Source organism: Eumetopias jubatus, unplaced genomic scaffold (genome assembly GCF_037043125.1).
Source record: "Eumetopias jubatus isolate StellerSeaLion01/CBP00866 unplaced genomic scaffold, mEumJub1_p1.0 scaffold_10, whole genome shotgun sequence".
Lineage (NCBI taxonomy): Eukaryota > Metazoa > Chordata > Mammalia > Carnivora > Otariidae > Eumetopias > Eumetopias jubatus.
In genome coordinates this window covers 124953845-124978381 of record NW_028274816.1, presented here as the reverse complement: position 1 = coordinate 124978381, position 24537 = coordinate 124953845, and the positions used below count along the sequence as shown (strand labels likewise).

The 24537-nt window shown below is 57.0% G+C and overlaps 3 protein-coding genes across 9 annotated transcripts in view; all 3 read left to right on the top strand.

The window, feature by feature from the left end:
* The window catches only part of PHF12 (PHD finger protein 12), a 41130-nt gene extending 39055 nt beyond the window's left edge, over positions 1–2075 (top strand). For 2 of the 3 annotated variants that reach the window (XM_028109045.2, XM_028109046.2), the window contains 2 exons: positions 363–501; positions 810–2075. In XM_028109045.2, the coding sequence (XP_027964846.1) occupies positions 363–501; positions 810–1144 (474 nt within the window). In that variant the 3' untranslated portion in view covers positions 1145–2075. Of the gene's footprint in view, positions 1–309; positions 502–809 lie in introns of those variants that run through there. The other variant, XM_028109047.2, reaches the window with a different exon arrangement.
* Positions 2076–4443: 2368 nt separating this feature from the next.
* On the top strand, positions 4444–8864 carry DHRS13 (dehydrogenase/reductase 13). Its single transcript, XM_028109055.2, has 5 exons — positions 4444–4692; positions 4794–4912; positions 5938–6061; positions 6245–6556; positions 8047–8864. Exons 1-5 carry the CDS (start codon positions 4566–4568, stop codon positions 8487–8489), a joined length of 1125 nt encoding a protein of 374 aa, XP_027964856.1. The 5' UTR covers positions 4444–4565; the 3' UTR covers positions 8490–8864.
* A 365-nt stretch (positions 8865–9229) lies between these two features.
* On the top strand, positions 9230–24101 carry FLOT2 (flotillin 2). Of its 5 annotated transcripts, none has more exons than XM_028109050.2 (11): positions 9251–9390; positions 15181–15262; positions 20354–20444; positions 21452–21575; positions 21947–22065; positions 22168–22281; positions 22384–22503; positions 22594–22808; positions 23196–23379; positions 23694–23843; positions 23923–24101. In XM_028109050.2, the coding sequence occupies exons 1-11, from the start codon at positions 9342–9344 to the stop codon at positions 23959–23961; spliced, it is 1287 nt and encodes a 428-aa protein (XP_027964851.1). In that variant the 5' UTR covers positions 9251–9341; the 3' UTR covers positions 23962–24101. The 5 variants fall into 5 exon arrangements, with proteins under 5 accessions (XP_027964853.1, XP_027964851.1, XP_027964852.1 ...); XM_028109051.2 differs by lacking the exon at positions 20354–20444 and adding an exon at positions 18125–18215; XM_028109052.2 differs by lacking the exon at positions 15181–15262 and having other exon boundaries at positions 9230–9390.
* The last annotated feature ends 436 nt before the right edge of the window (positions 24102–24537 follow it).

The window sequence follows — 24537 nt, the reverse complement described above, 5'->3', positions numbered from 1 at the left end:
CTGAGGAGGTGAGTCTTGAGCCCTGTTCTAAAGAGACAGGGAAGGAGCGCCTGGGTGGCTCAATAGTTAAGCGTCTGCCTTCGGCTCAGGTCGGGGATCGAGCCCCGCATCGGGCTCCCTGCTCCGCAGGAAGCCTGCTTCTCCCTCTCCCACTCCCCCTGCTTGTGTTCCCTCTCTCGCTGTGTCTCTCTCTGTCAAATAAATAAATAAAATCTTAAAGAGACAGGGAAGCGGGGCTTGACTGGGGAAGAAAGAGCGCTCCCCAGGTAGAGCAGCACAGCCTTCTCCATGTGTCCTCTCTCCCCTTAGCCCCAGGCCCCACGCAGCAGACCACACATCTTATCTTCCCTCCTCCTCCTCAGAATACCAAACATTATGAGCTGTTAAACTACAGTGAGCACGGGACAACGGTGGACAATGTGCTGTATTCCTGTGACTTCTCTGAGAAGACCCCGCCGACCCCCCCAAGCAGTATTGTTGCCAAAGTGCAGAGTGTCATCAGTAAGTTGGACCCTGTGGCCCCAAAGCCGGCCGTTTTTGGACACATTGTGTTAAGACCCCCGTCAGGGTGGCTCAGGCTTGCTGCCAATGACCGGCTCTCTTGCCTTCCCGGTCCCGTTGGCCAAGCTCTCCTTGCTTGGGGGCCCAGGGAAAGCCACAGAGAAGCCAATGCTACGCGTGCACCCACCTGCCTGGGGACTTCAGACTCCCCTGGTCCTTTCCCGGTGTCCCGCAGCCATGGCAGACAGCGCCGGGTGGGTTGGTCGCTTCACTCTTCCTCTCCCGGTGACCACGCTCCTTCTTCCCAGGGCGCCGCCGGCATCAGAAGCAGGATGAAGAGCCAAGTGAGGAGGCAGCCATGATGAGCTCCCAGGCGCAGGGGCCACAGCGGAGACCCTGCAACTGCAAAGCCAGCAGCTCGAGCTTGATTGGGGGCAGTGGGGCCGGCTGGGAGGGCACGGCCTTGCTGCACCACGGCAGCTACATCAAGCTGGGGTGCCTGCAGTTTGTCTTCAGCATCACTGAGTTTGCGACCAAACAGCCCAAAGGCGATGCTGGCCTGCTGCAGGATGGGGTCTTGGCCGAGAAGCTGTCTCTCAAGCCCCACCAGGGCCCCGTGCTGCGCTCCAACTCCGTTCCCTAGGACTGGCGGCTGCCCCATCAGCCGCTTGTCTGCCCAACCCAAGACTCCTGCAATGCAAAAATGTACACAAACCAAGCCCGGGTTTTTTCTATACTCCACCAGAAACCCTTCAACTACAATCTTTGCATGAAATGAAGAAAACCTTTTGACTGTTTTTTAAAAATCCTTTTTCTTTTCTCAAGTTCTAGGGGGCATTTGCACATATATTTGTACTCAGCATTTCATGGGAAAGCGGCAGACCCGAGCCGAGGAGCAGCGAGGGCAGGGGGGGAAGGCCGATGGTCTGGACATTTCCTCCAACACGAAACCGTTCCCCACCCACCTCCTGCTCCCTCCCCCTCGCCCGCCGTTGTAAAATAATCAGAAACTTGTTCTATTTTGTGGCAGTGACAATAGTTTTATATTAAAAGAAAAAATACAGTTTTCATACAGCAAAATCTATACAATATCATTGTTTTATTTAATATAAAGATCGCTACCCACCCTACTTCCGTGGTTCCCACCCTCCAAGTTATTTTCCCTTTCTGCAGCGGTTGCACTACAGGTAGCTACTGTGTATTATGGACAAATGAGAAATGAATTCTTTTTCTGGCTGTCCATCTATTTTATTTCAAATAAGGAAAAGTGTATTTGGATTTTGTGTAAATACATCTAGTGATGACATTTTTTCAATGTTTTTAAAAACTGTACAGTACTACATGTGGTAGAGCGTTTTCCTCAAATTGTCTATTGTAGCAAAAACGTTTTTGTCGTAAACCTGTTTCGTCTCCTTTTTTTGTTCTCTTGCCACTTCTCTCCTGTTCCTCCCACCCCTGGCTCCCTCCTCCCCCCCCCACCCCAAGTAGTACCGATGTACATAGTAATTGTAATGTTTTAGACTTTACAGAAACTTTCCTGTATTCTGTATATAAAAAAACAAAAATACTTCAAATTATGTTTTCTGCCTGTCTGTCCTACCTGTCATCACACTTAGAGGGGACCCTCCCCAAGATCCTGGTCGCAGTGTCATTGAACTAGTCTCATTCCTAGACACTCAGTCCCCAAGGGAAGGCAGGAGAGCGGGGGTCTGGGAGAAACGTGAGCCCAAGGTGGATGTGGGAAAGTGGAGGGCTAGGGGTGCATCTGCGGGGTGGGGCCGGGGGGGGGGGCTCTTGTCTGGCTTTATGGGTGACTTGAGGGAATCATTTGACATGACCACATACTGCAAGAATCCGAGAGTGTGCAGGCCCTCGCTCTTCCCTGTTGACTCCCAAACCAAGATAATAAAACAGGAGCTGTCTTTGAGACCTCTGCATTCTGGTCTAGAAACTTTAACCTCAGGAGTTGGGGCTGCTTTTAGTTGCAGTTGTTTGCTATCATATTTGATTTATCAATCCTGGGAGAAGTCAACACCTGGCTCTCTCCCGCTGTCAGCCTGAGCGGGGCAGGCAGCAACTCCTTCAAGTATCACTTGAGTCCCTGCTCTGTGCATGGCCTTTGCTGGGACTTTGGGCTTGGTCTACAGAACTTGCTGTGAGCAGTCAACTAGACAGATGGGACTCCTGCCTCTTGGAGCTTAGAATGTAGTGTGGAGCAATCTGTCGATTCAAACGTCTCTGGGAAGCACCATGAAGAAAAAGGAGAGATCCGATCTCCAGACCAGTGGAGCCACAACTTACGTGACTAGCAATCCTAACTTCCCTACAATTGCAGCTCCTCATCAGAAGAGGAATCTACTGCATTACCTTAATTCTGAGGCCCTGAGAAGCCTCTCATCAAACCACGCCCCCATCCTTTCCACCTCTCAGACCTGACATGAGAAACTTGTTCTGGGAAGTTTTTCCTGAAGACAAGTCTTCGACTCCTTAGATAGAGATCACCTGTGTGTCTATCCCAGCAGTGTTCGAGGACGTGGTACCTGTTGGCATGTCGGGAATTTGCCTTGAGGATGGAGAATGCGCCCATTTGTTTCATTAATATTCCATTCCCAGCTTCATCCCACGGCGTCTACAACTGAACCCCAAACCCATGGTGCAGCCAAGTAGGAAACTTCTCCCCTCCCTGAATCAGGTCTGTCTCTAGCTTCCACCTCCCGCCTGGCTTTATCTCCACCACTCTGCTCCCCCTGCCCTGATGGGCAGGAACATAACATTGTTCTGCTCAGTATTTCCACGGCTAACCACACTGCTGGGCACACCATAAGTGTCAAACAGTGGGTGCTCAGTTGTAAAGGTTTTCTCAGGCAAGTCCTTGTCCTGGCAAGTCGCCTGGCCAGCAGTCCCCTTACCCGTTCCTCCCTAGCTGTACCCACCCACCTTGCCATCATAGTCACTTCTTCCACTGAGTCATGGAGCTTCTTTACCTGTTTATACCACCTGTGAGGACCATCCCAGAGAAATTTCCTCCTGGAAGTCAGGGAACAGATTTTGTATTTTATTCTCTTCCTGCTTCCCTTCGGAAATGTAGGGGATGGGGGGGTGGGGGACGAGCAAAGGCCGGGAGATAGAAACAGCTAATGAATGAGTGAATCCTAACAGCCCTGAACGGATGGTGCCACCCTGACCGCTGCGTCATCTCTCTGACCCTTATAGGAAGAACAAGGAAGAATTCTAGAAGCTGAGGGCTGGAAGTGAGGATAAGGAATCGAAGGACTTGTTTGTGGGGGGCAAGGCATCCAGGACCGGACTCTCTCTCTCTCTCTCTCAGACATAACAGCATTCGTGTACACGCACCTCTCCAGAAAGGAAGGACTCTGCTACGCACCGATGACACCCAGAGGGCTCACACACACCCTGTGAGCCCTTCCTGCGAGTCCTAAGCCACGGGGCATGCGCACAAAGGACACGGACATAGATGTTCGTTCGAGCTCACACATTGACAGAGACCACTGATGCATGCACACACCTGGAGGGGCTCTTGGCGCACATAGGCACAAACCTGTAAAAGGTGGTCACGCAGGCACCCACACCTCCGGGGTACTTCCTGGGCCTACAAGTACACACACACCTCCAAGCTGCCCACACACAGGCTCCAGAGGCGCACCCAACCTGAAGGGCAACCCCAGGGTCCATGGACACATTACACAGAGTCATTCACACACTCAGAGTAGGTGTGAATGCACACAAACACGCATCTGGAAGGAGTTCACGCAGGCACACACCTAGAGGGCGCTGCCAGGGCCCAAATGCACACGCGCACCTAGAAGGTATTCCCACAAGCACACACCCAGAGGACCAAGACGCATGCCTAGGGGGCGCTCGCAGGGCCCACGCTCACACGCACGCACACACACCCCTGCCCTGCCTCTCGCCCGCCTCCGCCTCCGCCTCCGCCTCCGCCTTCAGGGAGGCCCGAGCGGCTGCGGGGCGGATCGGCAGCCGCCGGGCGGGCGGCGATCCAGGGAGGTGCGGGGCCCGTGCGGGGGCCAGGCGGCGCGGCCGGCATGGAGGCGCTGCTGCTGGGCGCGGGGCTGCTGCTGGGCGCCTACGTGCTTGTCTATTACAACCTGGTGAAGGCCCCGCCCTGCGGCGGCATAGCCAGCCTGCGCGGCCGCACGGCCGTGGTCACCGGTGAGTGCCAGAGGCCCGGCGGGCGGCGGGGTGGCGGGGAGGCCGGGCGGCGGGGTCAGCGGCCCACGGGGCTCAGCGCGGCTACCGCCCGCCCACCGCAGGCGCCAACAGCGGCATCGGGAAGATGACGGCGCTGGAGCTGGCGCGCCGGGGAGCGCGCGTGGTGCTGGCCTGTCGGAGCCGGGAACGCGGTGAGGCGGCCGCCTTCGACCTCCGCCAGGTGAGGTGGGGGGAGGCCGGAGACGGTGAGAGGGTGCGCGGAAAACAGACACCCCGGGACACAGAGGGGCGAACAGAGCGCCTTCCTTAACTGGGCGTTAAGCGCAGAAGAGAGGGTCCGCGGGTGCTCTGGCCATACAGGGAAGGGGCACCAGACGCAAGCTAGGAAGTGGGCTTTCCAAAAGAAGTGATCGTTGTTCTAAGACGTTTCAGGATCGGTAAAACTTACATTAATGAAAGATGGTAGGGAAGGGAACAGCAGAGGGAACAGCATATGCAAAGGCTCTGAGGCAAGACAGCTGAATCGATTTTTAAAAAGAAAAACTGAAAGCAAAGGTTTATTGAGGCTGGATGGAGCACAAAATATGGGGTAAAGAGGCAAAATGAAGAGCCTGGAAGCTCTGAACCAGGGCTAGATTCTGGAGGCCCTTATAGACCCTATTGAGGAACTCAGATTTTATAGGATGAGCAGTGGAGGTCCCATGAAGGGTCCTCAGCAGAGTGTGGACTGTCAGAATAGCCTTCTGGGAGGAACCCTCAATGGCTGTACATGCCTGGACTGGAGGTGGGGGGTGGGGGTAAGAGTGGGTGAGGAGAGACCAATGAGAAAGAAGTCTGTTGTAGATTTTAGGATAAGCAAAAATGGGCAGAGGGAATGATAACTGTAATAGCAAGTACTACCTACACAGTGCTGACTGGGTGCCAGGCACTGTTCTAAGTATTTTACATATATTAACTCATCGAATCCTCACAACAACTCCATGAGATAAGGCATTACATTGTTCCCATTTTACAGGGAGAAAACTGAGCCCCAGAGAGATTAATGTCACAATTGTCTAACGTCACACTCTAATAAAAGACCAAGTCGAGATTTGCATCCAGAGTCCACATACTTGTCCACTACATTCTAATGCACAGGGGCAGATCTTAGTAAAAGTAGGAGAGGGACTCTCAAAATTTGGTACCTGGGGAGAGGGAAGAGGAGAGAGGTGCCTGGTGACAAGCCCAGCCCTTGCTGCCCCACAGGAGAGTGGGAACAATGAGGTCATCTTCATGGCCTTGGACTTGGCCAGCCTGGCCTCCGTTCGGGCCTTTGCTACTGCCTTCCTGAGCTCTGAGCCACGGCTGGACATCCTCATCCACAATGCCGGTGAGGGGCAGCAGGCCCTGCAGGGGGTGGTGGCGGGTGGGCAACTGTCCCCTCCAGCCAGGTCTTGCCAAGGGCCAGTGGATGCGTGGGAAGGATGCCCCCTACCACTCTCTCCCAGATGGGGACACCGAGGCCTTCGGGGATCCCTGTGGAGCAGTTGCTCATATCGAGCCCCTGCCCCAGGGATCAGTTCCTGTGGCCGGACCCACAAGCCGTTTAACCTGCTGCTGCGAGTGAACCACATTGGCCCCTTCCTGCTGACACACCTGCTGCTGCCCCGGCTGAAGACCTGCGCCCCTAGCCGCGTGGTGGTGGTATCCTCAGCCGCCCACCGGCGAGGGCGCCTCGACTTCACACGCCTGGATCGGCCGGTGGTGGGCTGGCGGCAGGAGCTACGGGCATATGCCGACAGTAAGCTGGCCAACGTGTTGTTTGCCAGGGAGCTCGCCACTCAGCTTGAGGGTACTGGTGTCACCTGCTATGCAGCCCACCCAGGTGAGGCCTGGCTCTCTGCTCTGCTCTGCTTTGCTTGAGTTCCCCGCTCCCATCCGCGACCCATCCTGTGCACCCCCAGCCTCTCATTGAGCCCCAGAATCGCAGAACAGGAAGGAAGCACCGTACAAGGAGAAACCTGTTCCTTGCTGCTCTTGGAAGGAGGCTCTCCTTGTCTACGTTCTTCCTCTCACACCACTAGCCTGGATGGTGACTACTGGATAGGGTATGGTAATGAATAAAGCCCAGGTTCTCCCCCCAGGGAGCCATCCATATGACTGAACTCCCTATGATATGAGGATAATGATGATGATGGCTAATAACTACTTATTCATTCGAAAAGCATTTACTGAGTACCTATTATGTACCAGGCATTAATCTTGGTGCTGGGAATATAGCAGTGAACAAAACAAAGACCCTTTCCTTGTAGAATTTACGTTCTAGTTTAAGGGAAGGGGAGATTGCTAATAAATATATACAGTGACAGATGGTGATAAAATGCTATGGAAAAGGTAAAGCAGAGTGAGGGGGCTTGAAATGACAGGAGGTGCTGTTTTTTTTTTTTTTGGCAGTCAAGGAAGGCGTATCTGAACAGGTGACATAGGCCTGAAGGAGATGAGAGAATGAGCCATGTGGTTTTCTGGGGAGAAGAGTGTAAAGAACAGAGCAGAGGGCAAGTGCAGAGGCCCTGAGGCAGAAGTCCCTGGTATGCTAGAGAAAGAACAGGGAGCCCCACAAGGCTGGAACAGAGTGAGAGAAGGAGAGTGGCAAGAGATGAGGTACAGAGATGGGCTGGGTCATCTAGGGTCTAGAGGTCCACTGTAAGCATTTTAGCTTTTAGTCTGAGTGAGTTAACTGATGAATAAGGCCCATCTCTGCCTTATGGAACAGATTATAGGATAACAAGATCTGTCCTACCCTTATTACCATACTGCATTTTTTTAAGATTTTATTTTTAAGTAATCTTTACACCCAGCGTGGGGCTCAAACTCACAACCTGGAGATTGAGAGTCATATACACCAATGACCAAGCCAGACGCCCACCATACTGCACTTTAGATAGTCATTGCCTAAGGCTCACTACTAATTATAACAGTGACAGTAATAATCACAACTAGCATTTATAAGCCTTTATTACACTCCCCATCTCTAATGTCCAAAACAGTGGCTGGGCTACCGTAGGCGTTAATACATGTTTGCTGGTTGAACAAAGGAGTAGGACTTGAGCTAGAAGAAAAGAGGTCCCCTCAGGCAGGGGATGCAACATGAGGGAAAATCTGGGACATGGGGATGTACAGGAGCTAAGATGGAGGAGGAGGCTTGCTGTTGAAATGAGTGAGGTCTCGTCGTGGGGACCCTGAATGCCCACTCAATACTGTCCTGGTCTGTCTGGAACTGGACTCTGTTCCCCACTCCCTCCTAGCCCTGTGTTGTTGCTCTGCCCCTGGGCCCTTGCCCACCATCCACACTCCTTCCTTTCTTCCTGTCCACAGGGCCTGTGAACTCGGAGCTATTCCTGCGCCATGTTCCTGGATGGCTGTGCCCACTTTTGCGCCCACTAGCTTGGCTTGTGCTGCGGGCCCCAAGAGGGGGTGCCCAGACACCCCTGTACTGCGCTTTACAGGAGGGCATTGAGCCCTTCAGTGGGAGATATTTTGCCAACTGCCACGTGGAGGAGGTGCCCCCAGCTGCCCGAGATGACCGTGCAGCCCACCGGCTGTGGGAGGCCAGCAAAAGGCTGGCAGGGCTTGGGCCCAGTGAGGAGGCCGAACCTGATGAAGATCCCCAGCCTGAGGACCCAGGGGCCCCATCTTCCCCGAGCAGCCCCCACCCTGAGGAGCTCACAGTTTCTGAACCCCACCCCAGCCCTCAGAGTTCACCAGACTTGTCTAAAGTCACACGCCGAATTCACGTTAAAACTGAACCTGAGCCCTAAATCTCTTAATCCAGGCTGGGATACTTTCCATGGCACTCGGTGGCCCTTGAAAACCTTAACTGCATGCCAGGCCATGCCCTGGGCACTGAGGGGTTTGCAATTTTTACCTCCATGGTTCCTTTCTGGGGCTTCAAATTGTGTTCTGAACAGCCCTTTTCCTGGTGGAAGGAAATCGTGGGTAATGATTTCTTCCTGAGAATAACAATAATCCCAGATTGAGAGGTGAGGGATAATGTGCCAGACATTGCTTCTGAGGAATTTGAATTCTGTACTTCCAGCCCCCACTCTGGGTGATGCTGATCCGCTAGGCTCTGGATGAGGGCCTGGGGGCGAGGGGGGGTGTAATTTGTAATTACAGTGCAACACTGAAAATTACTGAACTGGGCCCTTTGCAGCCATGTAGCCACGTGGTTAAATGACCCCCATCCGCCGAGGCGGGATTAGGTTGCAGAGGTAAGGGACTCACTCGGACAAGGTCTCACCGCCGCTAAGGGGGTAAGGGCAGGAGCGGTGTGACTCCAGGGCCGACGGCGGTCAGATGGCTGCGGGGAGAGGTGCGGCAGGGCCGCGGGAGCCGGGGGCGCCCCCCGCCCCGGGGGTGCTGCGGGGCTGGGCCCGGGGAAATAAAGCGTGTTGACTGCCGCGCCTCGCCTCGCGCTCGCTGCCGCCGCTGTCGCCCGCCGGCCCCGCCCTCCGCCGCCACACTTCCGGCGGGGCTGCGAGCGCGGAGGGGCGCGGGCGGGCGGGCGGCCGGCCGCTGGGGGTGGCGGGATAGGCTGGGCGCGGCCGCTGGTGCGCGCGGTGCGGTCCAGGTCCCTGCGGTGCCCGCGGGCCCTCCGTCCCGCCGGCGCCATGGGCAATTGTCACACGGTGGGGCCCAACGAGGCGCTGGTGGTTTCAGGTGAGAGGGCGGCGAGGGAGGTGGGGCTGGGGCTCCGGGGCTGGGAGGGTGTTGGGGTGCGCGGGCTCTGCCCGCGAAAGGTGGTTGGGGAGGGGGCTCGGGGTGGGTGCGGGGCTGGGGAGCGAGCGGGGACGGGCTAGGCCGGGGAAGGAGGGTGGAGGGCGGTGTGGAGGGTGAGGGACGGGGTAGGGGGCGCCGGTGTTGGGCCTGAGAACCTTCCAGGAAGGCCCCCCATTCTTACGCTTGCGGTGCTCCGCGCGCTCGGGACTCCCCCTCCCACTGCGTGTTTTCCCGTGTTTATTCTCTCCTTTCTCCGCCCCCCTCCCTGGGCACGGTCTCCTCCCCTCTACTCCACGGTGGCCTAGGGGGTCCCGAACTGAGGCCGTAGGGAGGAGACCCGTGGTTACTGGAACACAGCGGTTTGGCTGGATTCCAGCGCCCGGGCCTTGGGGCGGGTTTCGCAGCTTTGGAGGGCAGGTGCCTGCCTGGGGAGGGGCCCTGGTCCAGGGATCCCTGTGCTCCCGTTAATTCTGAGCAGGTTGGGGCTTGCTGGGGTTTACTGGCACTGCCCGCCCCGGAGGTGCGGGTGTGGCCTCTACAGGTTGAGAAATCGGGCTCTGGGCTGTGTCGCCCCGATTGAAAAAATGCTACAGGCTCCAGAATTTCTGGGAGCTTCGGCGGGGCCCGGGGACTGCTGTGCTGGGGAGGGAGGAGGTACCTTTGCCTTAAGGCTGCTTTTTAAATTGTATATTCGGGTATCTTGAGAGGTGGCTGAAGCCTTTGAAGCCCCCAGTTTGTGAAGCCCCTGACTCGCGGGTGCCTGGGAGGGTGGTGTTTCCTGACAGCTTGGAGGCCTGCAGCTGCGGGAATCCTTCAGGTCTTCCCACTGTGGATGCCAATTTCCAGCCTGTGTGCAGAGTTGTTAGGGCTGCCTGTAGAAGGGGGTACTCTAGACCAGGGTTTGTAGCTGCGCCTGGGGGAGGTGTGATCAATCCATTGGAAACTTTTAACCCAGAACATGGCCTGTGGCTGAGTTTGGATCTCAGAATCAGTGTCTCCCCCCAGGACAGGAAATCCCCACTCTCCCTGATGGGGGGGGGGGGGTGGGGGGGCGGGGGGAGAGAACAGTTAAGACCAGAGGTGGCCTTGGGATTAGGAAGGAGACCCCTCAGAGAGCACTGAGGCCAGACTTGGACCTGTCTCCCAGGCCCTGATCCTAAAGACAACTTTTAGAACCCAAATCTGCACCACACTTTGTCTCTCTTGTAGAGTTTCTTTCTGGAACCCAAGACTCTGGGCTGAGGAGACAAAAGCTCCAATCCAGTCCCTGTGGAGAGCTTTGAGACAGGGCTGAGAGGAGCACCGGACCCTTGCTGGAAACCTGGTTTTCTGGCCAGAGGCCAGGGCAGTGCTAGCTTCAAAGCTGTCTTAGGGGTGGGGAGAGGAGACTGTGCTGAGAATGGAGGGTGCTGGAGTCAAGGAAGGATGGGAGGGAAGTGGGAGGGGTAGTGCCCAGCATCACAGTACCTGGGGATTTGAGGTGGTCCAGCAGAGATGCAGCTCCCTCCGGCACGGAAGTCCCCGCAGAGCGGAGCAACCACTCCCAGCCCTGACCCCACCTGGTTCCTTAAGTGGGCGTCCAAGTCCAGAGGCATCTCGTTCGGCCCAATTTGAAAAGGATGCTGATGCATCTCCTGGTCACTTTCTCCACCTGAAAAGGCTAGAAGTTTTTCTGGTTGTCTTACCTCCCTCCTTCGGTCTGTAATATAACACCCTTTTCTCTATTTCTACTGTCGGGAATTTAAAAGGGGAATCCAAACACCATATACCTTTCTCTTGTCTCTATAGTAAGTCAGAGGTTCTTAACCTGGGGTTTGTGGGTAGAATTTAGAGGTCTGTGCATTTGGATAGGGAGAGACGTGAATTTTTATTCTCACTAACCTTAATCGAAATTTAGCATTTCTTCGCATTATAAATGTCAGCCACAACCCATGATAGTATTAGGAGATATTTTCCTACCACACCGCAGTTTTTGTAGGTACCTTCAAAATCATTCATGCTCATTATGACTTTGAAGTTAAGCTAATTATTAAATCTACCACTAGATTTTATTATTTAATGTTTTACTGTATCACACGTATTACCATGTATTACCTATCACACATTTGGTTATTTTAATATCCTGACAACTTTCAAGATAATTTGTTTCCTATGTATTTTATGCATTTATGAACATTCCAGCATTGCTGGACTACTAAGGGGGGTTGTGGCTCAAAAAAGGCTAAACCCCCCTGTACAGTCTGGTCTTCTGGAGGAATGGGAAGAAGGGAGAAAAGATCCAGGAAGGGAGGGAAGTATTCCTGAGAAGGCAGAGGGATGGGCTGGGTCTGGAGGGGCTGAGAACGGGGCAGAGGTTATCATGGGATGTTTTGTGATTCTCTCTCTTTTTTTTTTAAGATTTCATTTATTTATTTGAGAGAGAGAGCATGAGGGGAGAGGCAGAGGCAGACTCCCCACTAAGCAGGGAGCCCGATATGGGACTTGATCCCAGGACCCTGGGATCGCTTAACCGACTCAGTCGCTTAACCGACTGAGCCACCCAGGCGCCCCTGTTTTGTGATTCTTCAGCTTGGGTGAAGACAGGGCAAAGGAAAGTAAGTTGGCTTAGAAAAAGTGAGATAAAACTACGAGAAACTTCCAGGTCTAAAGAGAGTGAGAGGGGCGCCTGGGTGGCTCAGTCGGTTGGGTGTCTGCCTTCAGCTCAGGTCATGATCCCAGGGTCCCAGGATCAAGTCCCGCTTCAGGCTCCCTGCTCAGCGGGGAGCCTGCTTCTCCCTCTCCCTCTGCTTGCCACTCCCCCTGCTTGTGCTCTCTCTCTGTCAAATAAATAAATAAAGTCTTTAAAAATTAAAAAATAAAATAAAAATAAAGAGAGTGAGAGCAAGGGAGATCAAGGAAGGGGCACCTACGTGGTCTCTTTGGGGAGTGGTGCTCAGACTCAGGGTGACCAAGAATCTGGGAGGAAGATGCCTTCCAGGGGAGGAGGCTGCCGGGGGCGGGGCAGGCTGGAAGGCCCAGCTTCCTGTTGTTGCTACTCCTGGGAACCTGGCCATGTTGCCCTTGGCCAAGGCCCAGCTTAAGTGGTGACAGCCTGCTCCCAAGGTCAAAGACTAAGTTAAGGGTAAAGCGTGGACCCCCCCCCCTTCCCCTACCCTCATTCCTCTCCACCACTACCACCTCCACCCCCAGCACACGGAGAAGCGCCCTGGAGCGGGCCAGAGGCAGCTGGCCCCCAGCCCTCACTGGGCTGGACTGAAACAGGCTGTGATGTGTGACCCTCTCAGTTTCTCTGGACCCCAAGATGGCTTAGGTTTCAGCTTGACTGCTTGCCCTTAGAGGCCTCCTCACCCCACTCCCCAGGGCCGAGAAGCCTGCAATAGCTTCCCTTAAGCAGCAGCCCTGTGGGCTGGTATTTCCACCACAGAAGCGGACAGAGCTCCTCGTCCCACCCCCGACTCATAGTGTGGGGCTGCTCTTTGCTCCCTGGACTTCTGGTGAGGCTCCTTGTGCACCGTGCGGGCCCTGGAGGCAGAGGGGGCTGCCCAGCAATCTGGCTCAGATGCCAGCTCTCTGTACCAACAGGCGCTCTGCACCCCCTTCGCCTCCACCTGTCCAGAACTCGTCTCCAGCTCCCTAGTCTCTCTGTTGTCTCTCTTTCCCTTGTTTGGCTTCCTCACCCACTCCGACCTGGACTCCAGAGCTGCACCGATATGGTAACCACTAGCCCCTTAAATTTAAGTTCATTAAATTAGAAATTTAGTTCTTGGGCCGCCTGGGTGGCTCAGTCGGTTGGGCGTCCGCCTGAGGCTCGGGTCGTATCCTGGGGTCCCAGGACGGGCCCCACGTCGGGCTTCCTACTTGGCGGGAAACCTGCTTCTCCCTCTCACTCTGCTCCCCCCGCCCCCGCTCGTGCTCTCTCCAATAAAGAAATAAAATCTTTTATTTTTTTTTAAGATTTTATTTATTTGACAGAGAGACACAGCAAGAGAGGGAACACAAGCAGTGGGAGTGGGAGAGGGAGAAGCAGGCTTCCCGCGGAGCAGGGAGCCTGACACGGGGCTCGATCCCAGGACCCTGGGATCATGACCTGAGCCGAAGGCAGACGCTTCATGACTGAGCCACGCAGGTGCCCCAGAAATAAAATCTTTAAAAAAAAAAAAATTAGTTTTTCAGTCACACCAGCCACATTTCAGGTGCGTGGTAAGCCCATGTGGCCAGTGGTTGCCATATTACACACTGCAGCTATAGAACGTTTCCACCATCACAGAAAATCCTCTTCCACAAGATTGCTCTGGAAGTTAATCCCTAATATCAGCCACCGTGTCTTGCTTAGGTCACTGCAGAAGGCTTCTACCCAGTCTCCTAGGCTACCCCAGCCCTATCTTCCTTGTGCCAAGCAGTGTTTCTAAAATGCAAGTGTAATTTTGTTGCTTCCCAGCTTAAATCCTTGTATGATCCCCCCATCACACACTCTCTCTCTCTCTCTCTCTCTCTGTCTCTCTCTCTCTCTCACACACACACACACACACACACACACACACACACACACACACACACACAGCTTCTTGGCCTGATACCTGAGACATCCCATAATCTGCTCTCTCTGCTGTGGGTCCTCAGAGACACTGTAACCCAGCTACATGAAACTACCCCTGACCCTTGCCCATTGGGGGCACACACCCCAGGGCTTTCCCGAAAATTCAAGTTTGTAAATACAGACATGACGACACCCACTGGCTTTTTCCCAAATCACATTTCCTTTGAATCATCTATTTCCTGTACGTTTGTTTGTTTTTTGTTTTCTTGTGGATTTTTTTGCGCTGCAAGGAAACTGCCCCTCTAGCTTTTACTAAAGTTTCCTTGAACTTGATGACTAATTTTGGCATTCACAGGAGAGTTCACAAGAATTTCAGGAATTGGTTTTTCTCACTTCTGCATAGACAGCATGCCGGACATGTCTACAGCTAGATCCAAGTTGAGGCCTGATTCAACATTCTGTTTAGCTGACAGAGTTTTCAGGCACCACTTCCTTTTTAGACCTTTTCCCTTTCCCTCCACTTCTCCCATGGGTGCCACAAGCTAGCCTTTGTTTTGAGGCCTTGCCTTCCCCATTCACTCTACTTCCCAGAGGTACACAGTCACTGTGCAGCCCTGGGAATAGAATACCAGCCTTACTGAGATATGTCTGCTGGGCATGAGCAAGGATCCCATCTTGGCTCCGAGACTCTTCCTTCCCATCAGCCTCCCAGGGCCCCCCAGGGCCCCCCAGGGCCACCTGCGTTCCCTCTTGGTCTGCACACGCCCTGATAACAGGCAAATCACACGGTATTAGTACTAGTTATCTCAAGGAAAAGTTCCCAGCTCCTTTAAGATGCGAATTGTATTTTCATCTCTGAATCCCTAGCACAGAAACCTACTCTACTTGTTTGCCGAATGAATGGTTGAATGGAAGATCGAAGTCTTTCCTGCTTGCCCCTGCCCACTGACTTCTTCTGTCCTCTGAACACTTACATTCAGAACCACTCATTGGATATCTTCCTTTTTGTGCAAATTACCTGTCTACTGAACTAGAGTCCCAGGCCCTTACAAGCTCTCTCCAGCTTCTGTGTGACCTCAGCACCCAACAGTGGGAGTTGTCAAGTGTCAGGGCAGGTAAAGGGCCAGAGTTGCTGTTGAAGGGACAGGGACCCAAGAACTGACTGACCAGCAGTGATTTGCTTTGCTCTCCAGGGGGCTGTTGTGGTTCTGACTATAAACAGTACGTGTTTGGCGGCTGGGCCTGGGCCTGGTGGTGTATCTCCGACACTCAGAGGTAAGGGCTCGGGGGCCCCCGGGGAGCCTGGCATCCAGGTGGGCAAGGGAGAAAAGGATTTCCAGCCTTCCCTCCCCCCGGCCCCCCAAGTCAGCTAGAGCATCCACCACTTGCCACATTCCATGCTGGCGCGGGGGGCCTCCTAAGACCCAGGTGAGACAGGTGGCACAGGGGTGCAGGGGGTCCATCTGGGTACCTTCTCCTTAGTGGGGGTGCTTTTTTCCACTGGAGACATCAGTTCTGTCCCAGAGAATCTGGGGGTCGTGCCCAGGCAGAATCCTCATTCCCTAGGTCTAGTTCAGTTATTCACAAAGCCTTAATTATCCTCCCTGTGGAGAGGAGAAGCTGTGCAGGCCCGGACAACGCAGGCCATGGCCAAAGAGCAGGGAACGGATCTGCAGTCTGAAGCGGCCCTGTGGCAGTGGCCGCTTGGGGACAGGGGGAGGAGAGCTAAGGAATTGGTGCTGGGCCGGGCAAAACAGATCTGGACCTCCACGGTCAGTCTGGAAAGACTCACTAGAGGAAGGAAGACGTCATCGGGCTCTCCGGAGCTCTCCCAGGACCCCCAGCAGGCCCAGACTTGGCCTGGGCCCTCGCTGCCCCGCCCCAGGAGGAGATAAGTCAGGCCAGCCACCTTTCCACCATCACCCCCTTCCTGACCGTGCCCAGATCCTTCCAGGCCAGGACCCAGGCAGCAGGGGCAGCAGAACTGGGAAGGTGTGGGAGGGGAAGTGGCGGTCACCCTGAAGGGAAGCAGTGGTGGTTCCGGTGGAAAGCCCCATCCTGCCCTGAGGTTGAGGGTGTCAGCTAGGGCCAGGGGCAGGGGAGGGAGGTCAACTTTTTAACTTCACTGATTTCCCAGTAGCCCCCTCTGCTCTCCCCTCACTTTGCTCCGCCTGAATTGAGGGATCCTGGGGGACTCTTATGGCCAAAGATGTCCGAGAGTAACGCTGCTGGTCACAACTTCCTCTCAGGAGTGGGCCAGTTGGCCTGTCAGAAGCCACGGGGTGCCCTCTCCAGAGGCACTGCCACCCCACCCCACAGGCCATGCAGTCCTGGGATGACAGAGAATCTTGTCCGAACACCTTGACACGCAGCCAGGCCTGGAGAGTTTGCAGCTCACCCAGACACTTGTCCTGCGAGGGCAGCCACTTCTAGGGCCACACCCCTGCAGCCCTTTCTCAAATGTTCTTGGCACACACAGCACCCCTTGCTTCTTGCTCCAGGGAGCAGAGCCCCGAGACCGGTGTGGGGGGCGGGGGGGTGGCAGGCTTCTCTGACAGTAAGTTTGGAAGTAAGGAGAAGAGGTCTTTGTGCCGTGTCCTAGGAAACTGACCTCCCACACCCAGGCTTAGCGTTCTCCCTGTGGTCCCACTCGCTGGGGAGTCTGAGCCTGCGGCCCCTCCCCTTGTTGGACTCTGTTTCTGAGGGCAGCCCCTTCCCTGACCCCTCGCCCATTTGAAGGACATCTGTACAAGCTGGGGCCTCCATTTCCCTAGGCCGGCAGGAGCCTCTCAGGTCAGAGTAGAGACTTCTAACCCAGCCTGGATCCCAAGCCTCCCTTCGCACAGCCACCGTCCGTGCCCCCCACCTCTGTTGTCAGCCTTTCATCTCCAGGCTCAGTGAAGTCCCTCCTGCTGCACTTTGCGGCCACGTCCTGTGCGATGCTGAGGCCCTCAGCGGCAGCTCCCTCTCCCTTACCTGAGTGAATCCTCCACCTCCGGTGTCTGAGCTGCAGCCTCCTTCCCTCCCTCCTTCCTTCTCTCCTTCCCTCCCTCTCTCCCATCTCCCGCACTCCTCCTTACCCAGAAGAGAGCTTGGTGGGTTCCTGTCTGAGCGGGTTCTAGAGTCCTCTCAGGCCTAGGAATGCTAGTATCAGGGGCTCGAATGAAGGCAGTCTTTGCACCCCTGCATGGCCGGAGCTCCCGGGGCCGGTACTGCGACAGGTGAGGGCAGGGCTCCACTCAGCCTGCTGCTCCCATCCCCCAGTCCACCTGCTTCCGCTCCTTCGGCCTCCGCCGCTGTCCTCCTTTCCGCTGGTTTCAGGAAACCTCCCACACTGCCCACAGCCTGGCCCGGCACCGTGCACACTCACATGCACACACATGCTGCGCTAACGGAGGCCCGGCTAGGGTGGGCTGAGCAGCTTCAAGGCATCTCGCTTTCGTTGCCGTAACTCTCTCCTCTGCCTGTGCCCAACTTTGGAAATTCCAAAGTGAATTACTCCATCACCCCCCTGTTGTCCCGGTGAATATTCTGGCAGGGATGCACTTCCTCCCCCAGCCTTCCTTGACACCTTGCCCCCCAAAGCAGAAAATCCCAGGTTCTCTCTGGGCTTTCCTGACCCTAAATTGCCTTCTTAGTGTTAGGTAGCACAAACCTAAGCAGGATTCGGTATTTGCTGTGGCTCACTAATCCGCAGAGTGGCCTCTCCTGCCCAGTTTCTGAAAACATGGGTTTGCCTGTGTTTGGAAAGTAGAACTGAGGCTAAGTCTCCCAGACTGTGCCCGGACTGTCCTGGGAAAGTGAGGTGGTGGGCAACCTAGGTGCCCTGCGCACAGGCCTCCCCACCTCAGGTCATAGGCCCAGGGGGTCAGCAGGCTTTACCCCCAGCCCAGCAGCTCCTGCTTAGACGGGTATGGGGGCTAGGGAAGACATCCAGAGGCCAGCAAGGGGGTTTCCTCTGTCCCCCTACAATCCTAGGCTGAGCTGGCAGGAGAGGGCTCAAGTACTGAGAGCAACCCCCCCCCCCCGCCCCCAGGCATCAGGCATCGTTTGCTTGTCTGGTAACCACTGTGTGTGTTTGCTGTCCCCTCCTACCCCTCCTTTCCCTACCTCTCCCTCCCCCTGGCTGCTTCTCAGACTGTCTCTGGAGGTTATGACCATCCTGTGTCGCTGTGAGAATATTGAGACGTCGGAGGGGGTCCCGCTATTCGTAACAGGGGTTGCACAGGTAATAACCCACCTGCTTCCTCCTCTGTGTCTAACCTTCTCTCTTCCTGCCCTGCGGGGCCCGGCAGGCAGGAGCCAGATGGACTCTCCTCCTGAGAGTGTGCCTCCCTCCCCTCTGCTCCCACCTGTGCTGCTCTGGGTGCCAGGATGGAGCCCTGTAGATCCCCCGCTCCCCTGCCCTCACCCACTGGGGCTGCTAGTGGGGAAAGAGCAAGGGAATCTGGAAGCTCTGCCCGTCAGCCAGGGGGTGTCCTTGGATGCCAAGGGGTAAGTTGAGGCAGGAGACACAGGCCCCCACGTGCCAGAGCGAGGCTGTCTGGGTAGGGAGGGTTCAGTCCAACCACTCCAGGCACTGTGGAGCCCCTTGCTAGCCAGCCCCCACCTGTCCATGCTGACGCACGTCAAGCCCTAGCCCTCCTCCCAGAAGATGGGTCCCCTGAAGAGCTCTGTTCTACCAGCTCCTTGGCCTCCTCCGATCTCTTTGACAGGCCCTAGCAAAACGAGTCTTGGCTCTTCCCTGCCCCGAATTTTTGGCAGAAGCCTCTGAGCAAATCCCTTGTGACTCGTGTTAGTGTCCTTACGTGTGAAATAGGGGAATCCTGCCCACTCTGTGCTTTGTAGGGATATGGGAAAGGCAAGTAAAGCAACATGAGGGCTCTTTGGGATTTTTGGAAAAGTGCTGCAGATGGGGAGCACCTGGGTGACTCAGTCGGTTGAGCGTCCAACTCTTGATCTCAGCTCAGGTCTTGATTTCAGTGTCCTAAGTTCAAGCCCCGTGTTGGGCTCCACGCTGGGCATGGAGTCTACTAAAAAAAAAAGACGACGAAGTGCTAGAGAAACCCAAGCTTCATCATGAATCCAGTCTCCCTTAGAAAAGCAAGTGACTGGATGTCTCACTCTTCGCTGCCAGCGGCTGTAGCCGGTGCAGCCCTCTCCTGAGCCGAGGTGCGAGTGCCTCCCAGTGCTGTCGTTGGGCTGTGCCAGCGCTCACCTTGGTTGCCTCCCTCATCAGCTCTCTCTTGGGCTCCTTCCGGGTTCCGGGCACTGTGGACGCTGCCGCGACCATCAGAAGGCCCCGCCCCCTCAGAGCCTGCGCGCTGGGTCCCCAGACCGGAAGAGCCCTCCTCATCATCTTATCCGTGTCCTTCCCTTGCGTGAAATCGCCTTTGGGCTTCTCAGGCAAAACCCTACACTACCTCTAGCTCCCTCGCCCGTCCTGCGGGCTGTCCTCGGGCAGGGGACCGTCCCCACCTCATCCACTCCTTGTAGCCTCCAGCGGGCGGGCTTTAGCACAGAGGCCCGAGAAGCTCAGAGCACCCAGTGTGGAGCGGGTAGGGTCCCGGCCTCCCTCGACAGCCCTGGCGAAAGTGTCCCCGCTCCCCCTCCAAACTGCTGCCTACTTAGAACAACCGCAAAGGCCCACATCCCTTTCAGGCTAGGTGTTACGGACCCTTGAGGTGGTCTGGGCAGGGAGTGCTCGTGTGACCTCAGCCCTCGTTTCCACTTGAGCCACCTGGGCCCAGCCCCGGAGGGTCGGCTTCAAGGCAAGCCTGCCGCCACGTGAAGGGACAAAGCGGGACTTCCCCGGCAAGGGGCAGATGCAGGATCACCTCCATCGTGGTCCAGCAGTGGGCAGACTCCTAGCATGCCAGGCTAGTAGGCAGAGCTTTCCGGGGAGCCGTCCGGGGCATCTCGGGGTACTGAGCAGACCCAGGGAACAGGTGAGGGCCCCTGAGGGATGTTCCCGTGGCCCCCGTGGACGACCTACACAGGCACGGCCTGGGGCACCAGCACTTCCGGGGCGTTCCCAGGCCATACGCACACAGCTCCACCTGCACCCCCCCCCCACCGGCCCAGACCACCCCCAGCCACTTCTCTACTTCCTTTCCTCACGCCGCCGCAAGCCTGGCTGCTCTGAGCAGGGGACGTGTGCCCTGGGTAGCACGCTGCAGCCACGCTGCTCTGCCTTCCCACCATCTCCTCACAGACTCCTGACCCCAGGCCCTCAGAGTGCCCTCCCCACCCTCTGCAGCAGGAACCCCAGCCCGGCCCAGCTGGAACACAGAGGTACCGGACTCTTCCCCACACCCCAGGCCCTGGGCCCCCAGACCCATGCCCCTGTTTTGCATTTCTTGGCAGGATTTCCCTAGAGATTATGACGTTGCAGCCCCGCTGCGAGGACGTAGAGACGGCCGAGGGGGTAGCTTTAACTGTGACGGGTGTCGCCCAGGTATAGTAACTCAGCAGCCCCGCGCATGTCCGTTGAGCTGCCTCGTCCCTGTGCTGGGGTGTGGGGGGAGGAGGAGAGGGTAGCAGCCAGGGCCAGTCTCTCTCCAGTGCCCCTGCCCCTGCCCCCCTTCCACGAGAGGGTCGTCGCCACCGGAACGTGCTCGCTCGGCCCCTTGGCCACTCAGCAGGACTAACAGACACCCCTTCTCTCCTCAGCGGGCCCACGAGGGACAGAACCAGTGCTGAGGGCTCCTGTCTCACTAACCCCACGCGATTCTTTGCAGGTGTTGGAAGTGCCACACCCCAGAATCCAGGCCTTCCCTGTCCTCTGGGTAGGGGGCTAAAGGGGCGGGGACCAGAGCACAAGACCCTGTGAGGCAGAGGAACTCTGTCGGAGGTTGCTTTTTATTCCCAGCTCAGGGCTGGGCGAGGGGCTTCCTGCTCTCGTCCAGTTCTCAACTTCACAGGGCGGCGAGGCACAACCGTGTTAGAGGCCTCTGGTGAGGGGGTGGTTGGTTTAGTACTTACGGAAGGAAAGGCAGGAAGATACCCACCCTTGGTGGCGTCCCTCTGGACCTGTCTCCTGCCCTGTCCAGGCTCTCTTCCCTAGCCTGTATATCTGTGTCCCTATTGCTCATTCTCCTTTCCACCCTCTCTGCCCCTCAGCCTGCAGGTCTCCCACCTGTGGGGAGCCTGCGTGGGAGGAACCGGCTAATGAGGGAACAGTGAGTGGGCTGAGGGGTGGGGAGGTGAGCCCCAGATGCCTAGCAGACAGGCCGTGTCAGGGCCTGAGGCTGCCAATGAACATCAGATTTGTCAGTGTAAGAATTCCTGGTGTGCTCTCCCCACCAGAGGCCTCAGCCAGACTCGGCCCCCTCCTGGCCCCTAGGCCTGCAGGTCTGAAAAAAGGAGGGGAGGGGCACAGCCACCATCCTCCACACCTCTGGGTCTGGGGCCTCCGTCTGCCCCCCTCCAGCCTGGTTCAGACATCTCTGTGACCACTGGCAGGTGAAGATCATGACGGAGAAGGAGCTCCTGGCAGTGGCCTGCGAGCAGTTTCTGGGCAAGAACGTGCAGGACATCAAGAACGTCGTCCTGCAGACCCTGGAGGGGCACCTGCGCTCCATCCTCGGTAAGGCCCCGCCCTACCCAGGGACCCCTCTGCCACCTTCGAGAGCTTCACAGGATCTCCACGCCAGGGCCTGGGAGGGGCGCAGGGCAGGGAGGTCTGTCAGTCCCACCAAGACTTTCTTTTCAAAACTTCAGGTGACCTGAGGGAAGGGGAGGGCACTGGGATCAGGCCCCTGGTGGTGCTTGGGACGCTTTTGCCCTTCCAGCCTGGGCTCTGCAGAAGGAGGCTCAGCATTAGTGCACAACCCCCAGAAAGACCCAGCTCACACTCTACAACGTGTGCATGCACTCAGACCACTGCTTGCCTGCCTCCTCCTTTTCCTAGGGGGCTGGGCCCCCGGGGAAGCCAGCCCACGATCACTGTGTCCCCAGGGACCCTGACCGTGGAGCAGATTTATCAGGACCGAGACCAGTTTGCCAAGCTGGTGCGGGAGGTGGCGGCCCCTGACGTCGGCCGCATGGGCATCGAGATCCTCAGCTTCACCATCAAGGTGACGTGTGATAGGAAGGCTGCAGCCCCCCACCTCCCTCTGGGTGCTTGGCCCCTTTGTGCCTGTGACTGTTCCCAAGGATGACTCCCCCTTCCCTCCCAGGATGTGTATGACAAAGTGGACTATCTGAGCTCCTTGGGCAAGACACAGACTGCCGTGGTACAGAGAGATGCGGACATTGGGGTGGCCGAGGCCGAGCGGGATGCAGGCATCCGGGTACACAGGCTTTTCTTCCCGCCCCCGGGGACAGGGAATCTCAGGGGTGGGGGGACCCTGGTGGCTTGGGGGATCCTCAGCACCTGCTCCTCCGGTTGCCAGGAAGCAGAGTGCAAGAAGGAGATGCTGGATGTGAAGTTCATGGCAGACACCAAGATCGCCGACTCCAAGCGAGCCTTCGAGCTGCAAAAGTCAGCTTTCAGTGAGGAGGTCAACATCAAGGTGAGGCGCCGTCGGGCATCCCAGGTTGGGGCTCAGGGCTCGGCACCTGGCAGCCAGCCTCTGACATGGCTGCCCATCGTCCCGCCACAGACCGCCGAGGCCCAGCTGGCCTATGAGCTGCAGGGGGCGCGGGAGCAGCAGAAGATCCGGCAGGAAGAGATTGAGATCGAGGTGGTACAGCGCAAGAAGCAGATTGCTGTGGAGGCGCAGGAGATCCTCCGCACAGACAAGGAGCTCATTGCCACGGTGCGCCGCCCCGCCGAGGCTGAGGCCCACCGCATACAGCAGATCGCCGAGGGTGAAAAGTGAGCGCCCCGGCCGTGGCAGGGTGGGGACTAGTCGGGCTTTCCCGGCCCCAGCTTGGAAGCCACCTCGCCCTGTGCCTCCTTACTGACTGTGAGGTGGAGGTGACCTTCCTCCCCCATGGGCTTGGCGCTGGGAAGACCGGAGGAGATAAAGGAGGTTTGAGGGCCCACTATGGGGCTTGGCTCAGTGGGCATCCTGGCTAGTGCCCCCCCCCCCATTTGCATCTAGCAGCCAGTGGCCTCCCCCTGGCCAGAGCCAGAACCTCCCTTCCTGGGTCCCCACGCCAACCCCGTCAGAGCGGAGGGCTTGAGGGTTTGCCAGCCCAGGCAAGGCTTGAGGGGCCCCTGGCTCTCGCCACTGATCCCGCCCGGCCTGAACTCCTGCAGGGTGAAACAGGTCCTCTTGGCTCAGGCAGAGGCCGAGAAGATCCGCAAACTCGGGGAGGCGGAGGCAGCGGTCATCGAGGCGATGGGCACGGCAGAGGCTGAGCGAATGAAGCTCAAGGCCGAGGCCTACCAGAAATACGGGGATGCAGCCAAGATGGCGCTGGTGCTGGAGGCCCTGCCCCAGGTGAGCCCCACCCCCACCCACCCACCCCCGCCCTGGGGTGGGTCCGGCGGGGCCTTGGCAGGAGCGCAGCCACGGGCTGGCTAGAAGCATTCAGCGCGGAAGTACCCGGCAGCGGGGCAGGACCCCTATAGCACGCACAGGCTCACCTGGCCCCCTGGGCCTCCCTGACCATGGCTTGCAAATAAGAGAGCCACCCAAGCTGCGCTGGGGTTGGGGGAGGTGGAAGAAGGAGGGAGAGATACCGGGCGGGGCAGGTGGACCCAGTCAGAGCACCAGCCACGCTCTCCTCCCACCCCCCACCCCCCACCCCCTAGATTGCTGCCAAAATCGCCGCCCCCCTGACCAAAGTCGATGAGATTGTGGTCCTCAGCGGGGACAACAGCAAGGTGACATCAGAAGTCAACCGACTGCTGGCCGAGCTGCCTGCCTCTGTGCATGCCCTCACAGGCGTGGACCTGGCCAAGGTAAGTGCCTGGCTAGCCGCGGGTGGAGCCGTCCCGGGGGCCCAGGGCCCCGGCCTCACGACATCTCCCGTCCTGGCAGATACCCCTGATCAAGAAGGCCACCGGTGCGCAGGCGTGAGGCTCCCGAAGGCCTGCACCCCTCAGCAGCCGTTTTCCTACCACAACGACAATGGGAACGCTACTGACTCTGGTGCCTTATTTTGTAGGGACCAGACGTGCTGCGTGCTCAGGCCTTCTCCGGCTGTGTGTCCCCGCCCCCCCTCCCCCCCCCCCCCCCCCCGCCCCATCTCTGGCTCTCTCCTTTTTCTTCTCCCCTTCCCACACCTTCACTCTCACTGCCACCTCCATCCGGTTTGTCTCTTCCACCCTCGTCTCCCATCTCCCTGTTCATCTCCCTCTGTCTGTCTGTCGTTTGCTCTCCCTCTCTGCTCCCGCTCTCTACACACCTCATGTAGTTTAAGCTGAAGACGTTTATTATGACCACTGTCTGTCTGTGGGGGGTAGTAGCCCTGCTGCTCCTCAGAATCCTGGTGCCTTGAAGTTCTCTGTGCATCTGTCCATCCTCCCTGTGGCCCTTGCCAAGACGTGGCATGGGTGCGGAGGGTCGGGGTAGGATGGCCACCCTCCCCTGCCCTGGCCTGGTCTTCCCAGCCCTGAGTCCTACCCGGAAGTCCCCAGCCTCCCGCACTCCGGA

Excerpts from the sequence above, each read along its gene's own strand:
- DHRS13 (XM_028109055.2), top strand. The coding sequence starts at position 4,566 with ATGGAGGCGCTGCTGCTGGGCGCGGGGCTGCTGCTGGGCGCCTACGTG. Across the intron at positions 6,062-6,244 it reads CATCCTCATCCACAATGCCG|GGATCAGTTCCTGTGGCCGG; the intron begins GTGAGGGGCAGC and ends CCCCTGCCCCAG. Across the intron at positions 6,557-8,046 it reads CTGCTATGCAGCCCACCCAG|GGCCTGTGAACTCGGAGCTA; the intron begins GTGAGGCCTGGC and ends TCCTGTCCACAG.
- FLOT2 (XM_028109050.2), top strand. The coding sequence starts at position 9,342 with ATGGGCAATTGTCACACGGTGGGGCCCAACGAGGCGCTGGTGGTTTCA. Across the intron at positions 9,391-15,180 it reads CGAGGCGCTGGTGGTTTCAG|GGGGCTGTTGTGGTTCTGAC; the intron begins GTGAGAGGGCGG and ends TTTGCTCTCCAG. Across the intron at positions 22,282-22,383 it reads AGCGGGATGCAGGCATCCGG|GAAGCAGAGTGCAAGAAGGA; the intron begins GTACACAGGCTT and ends TCCGGTTGCCAG.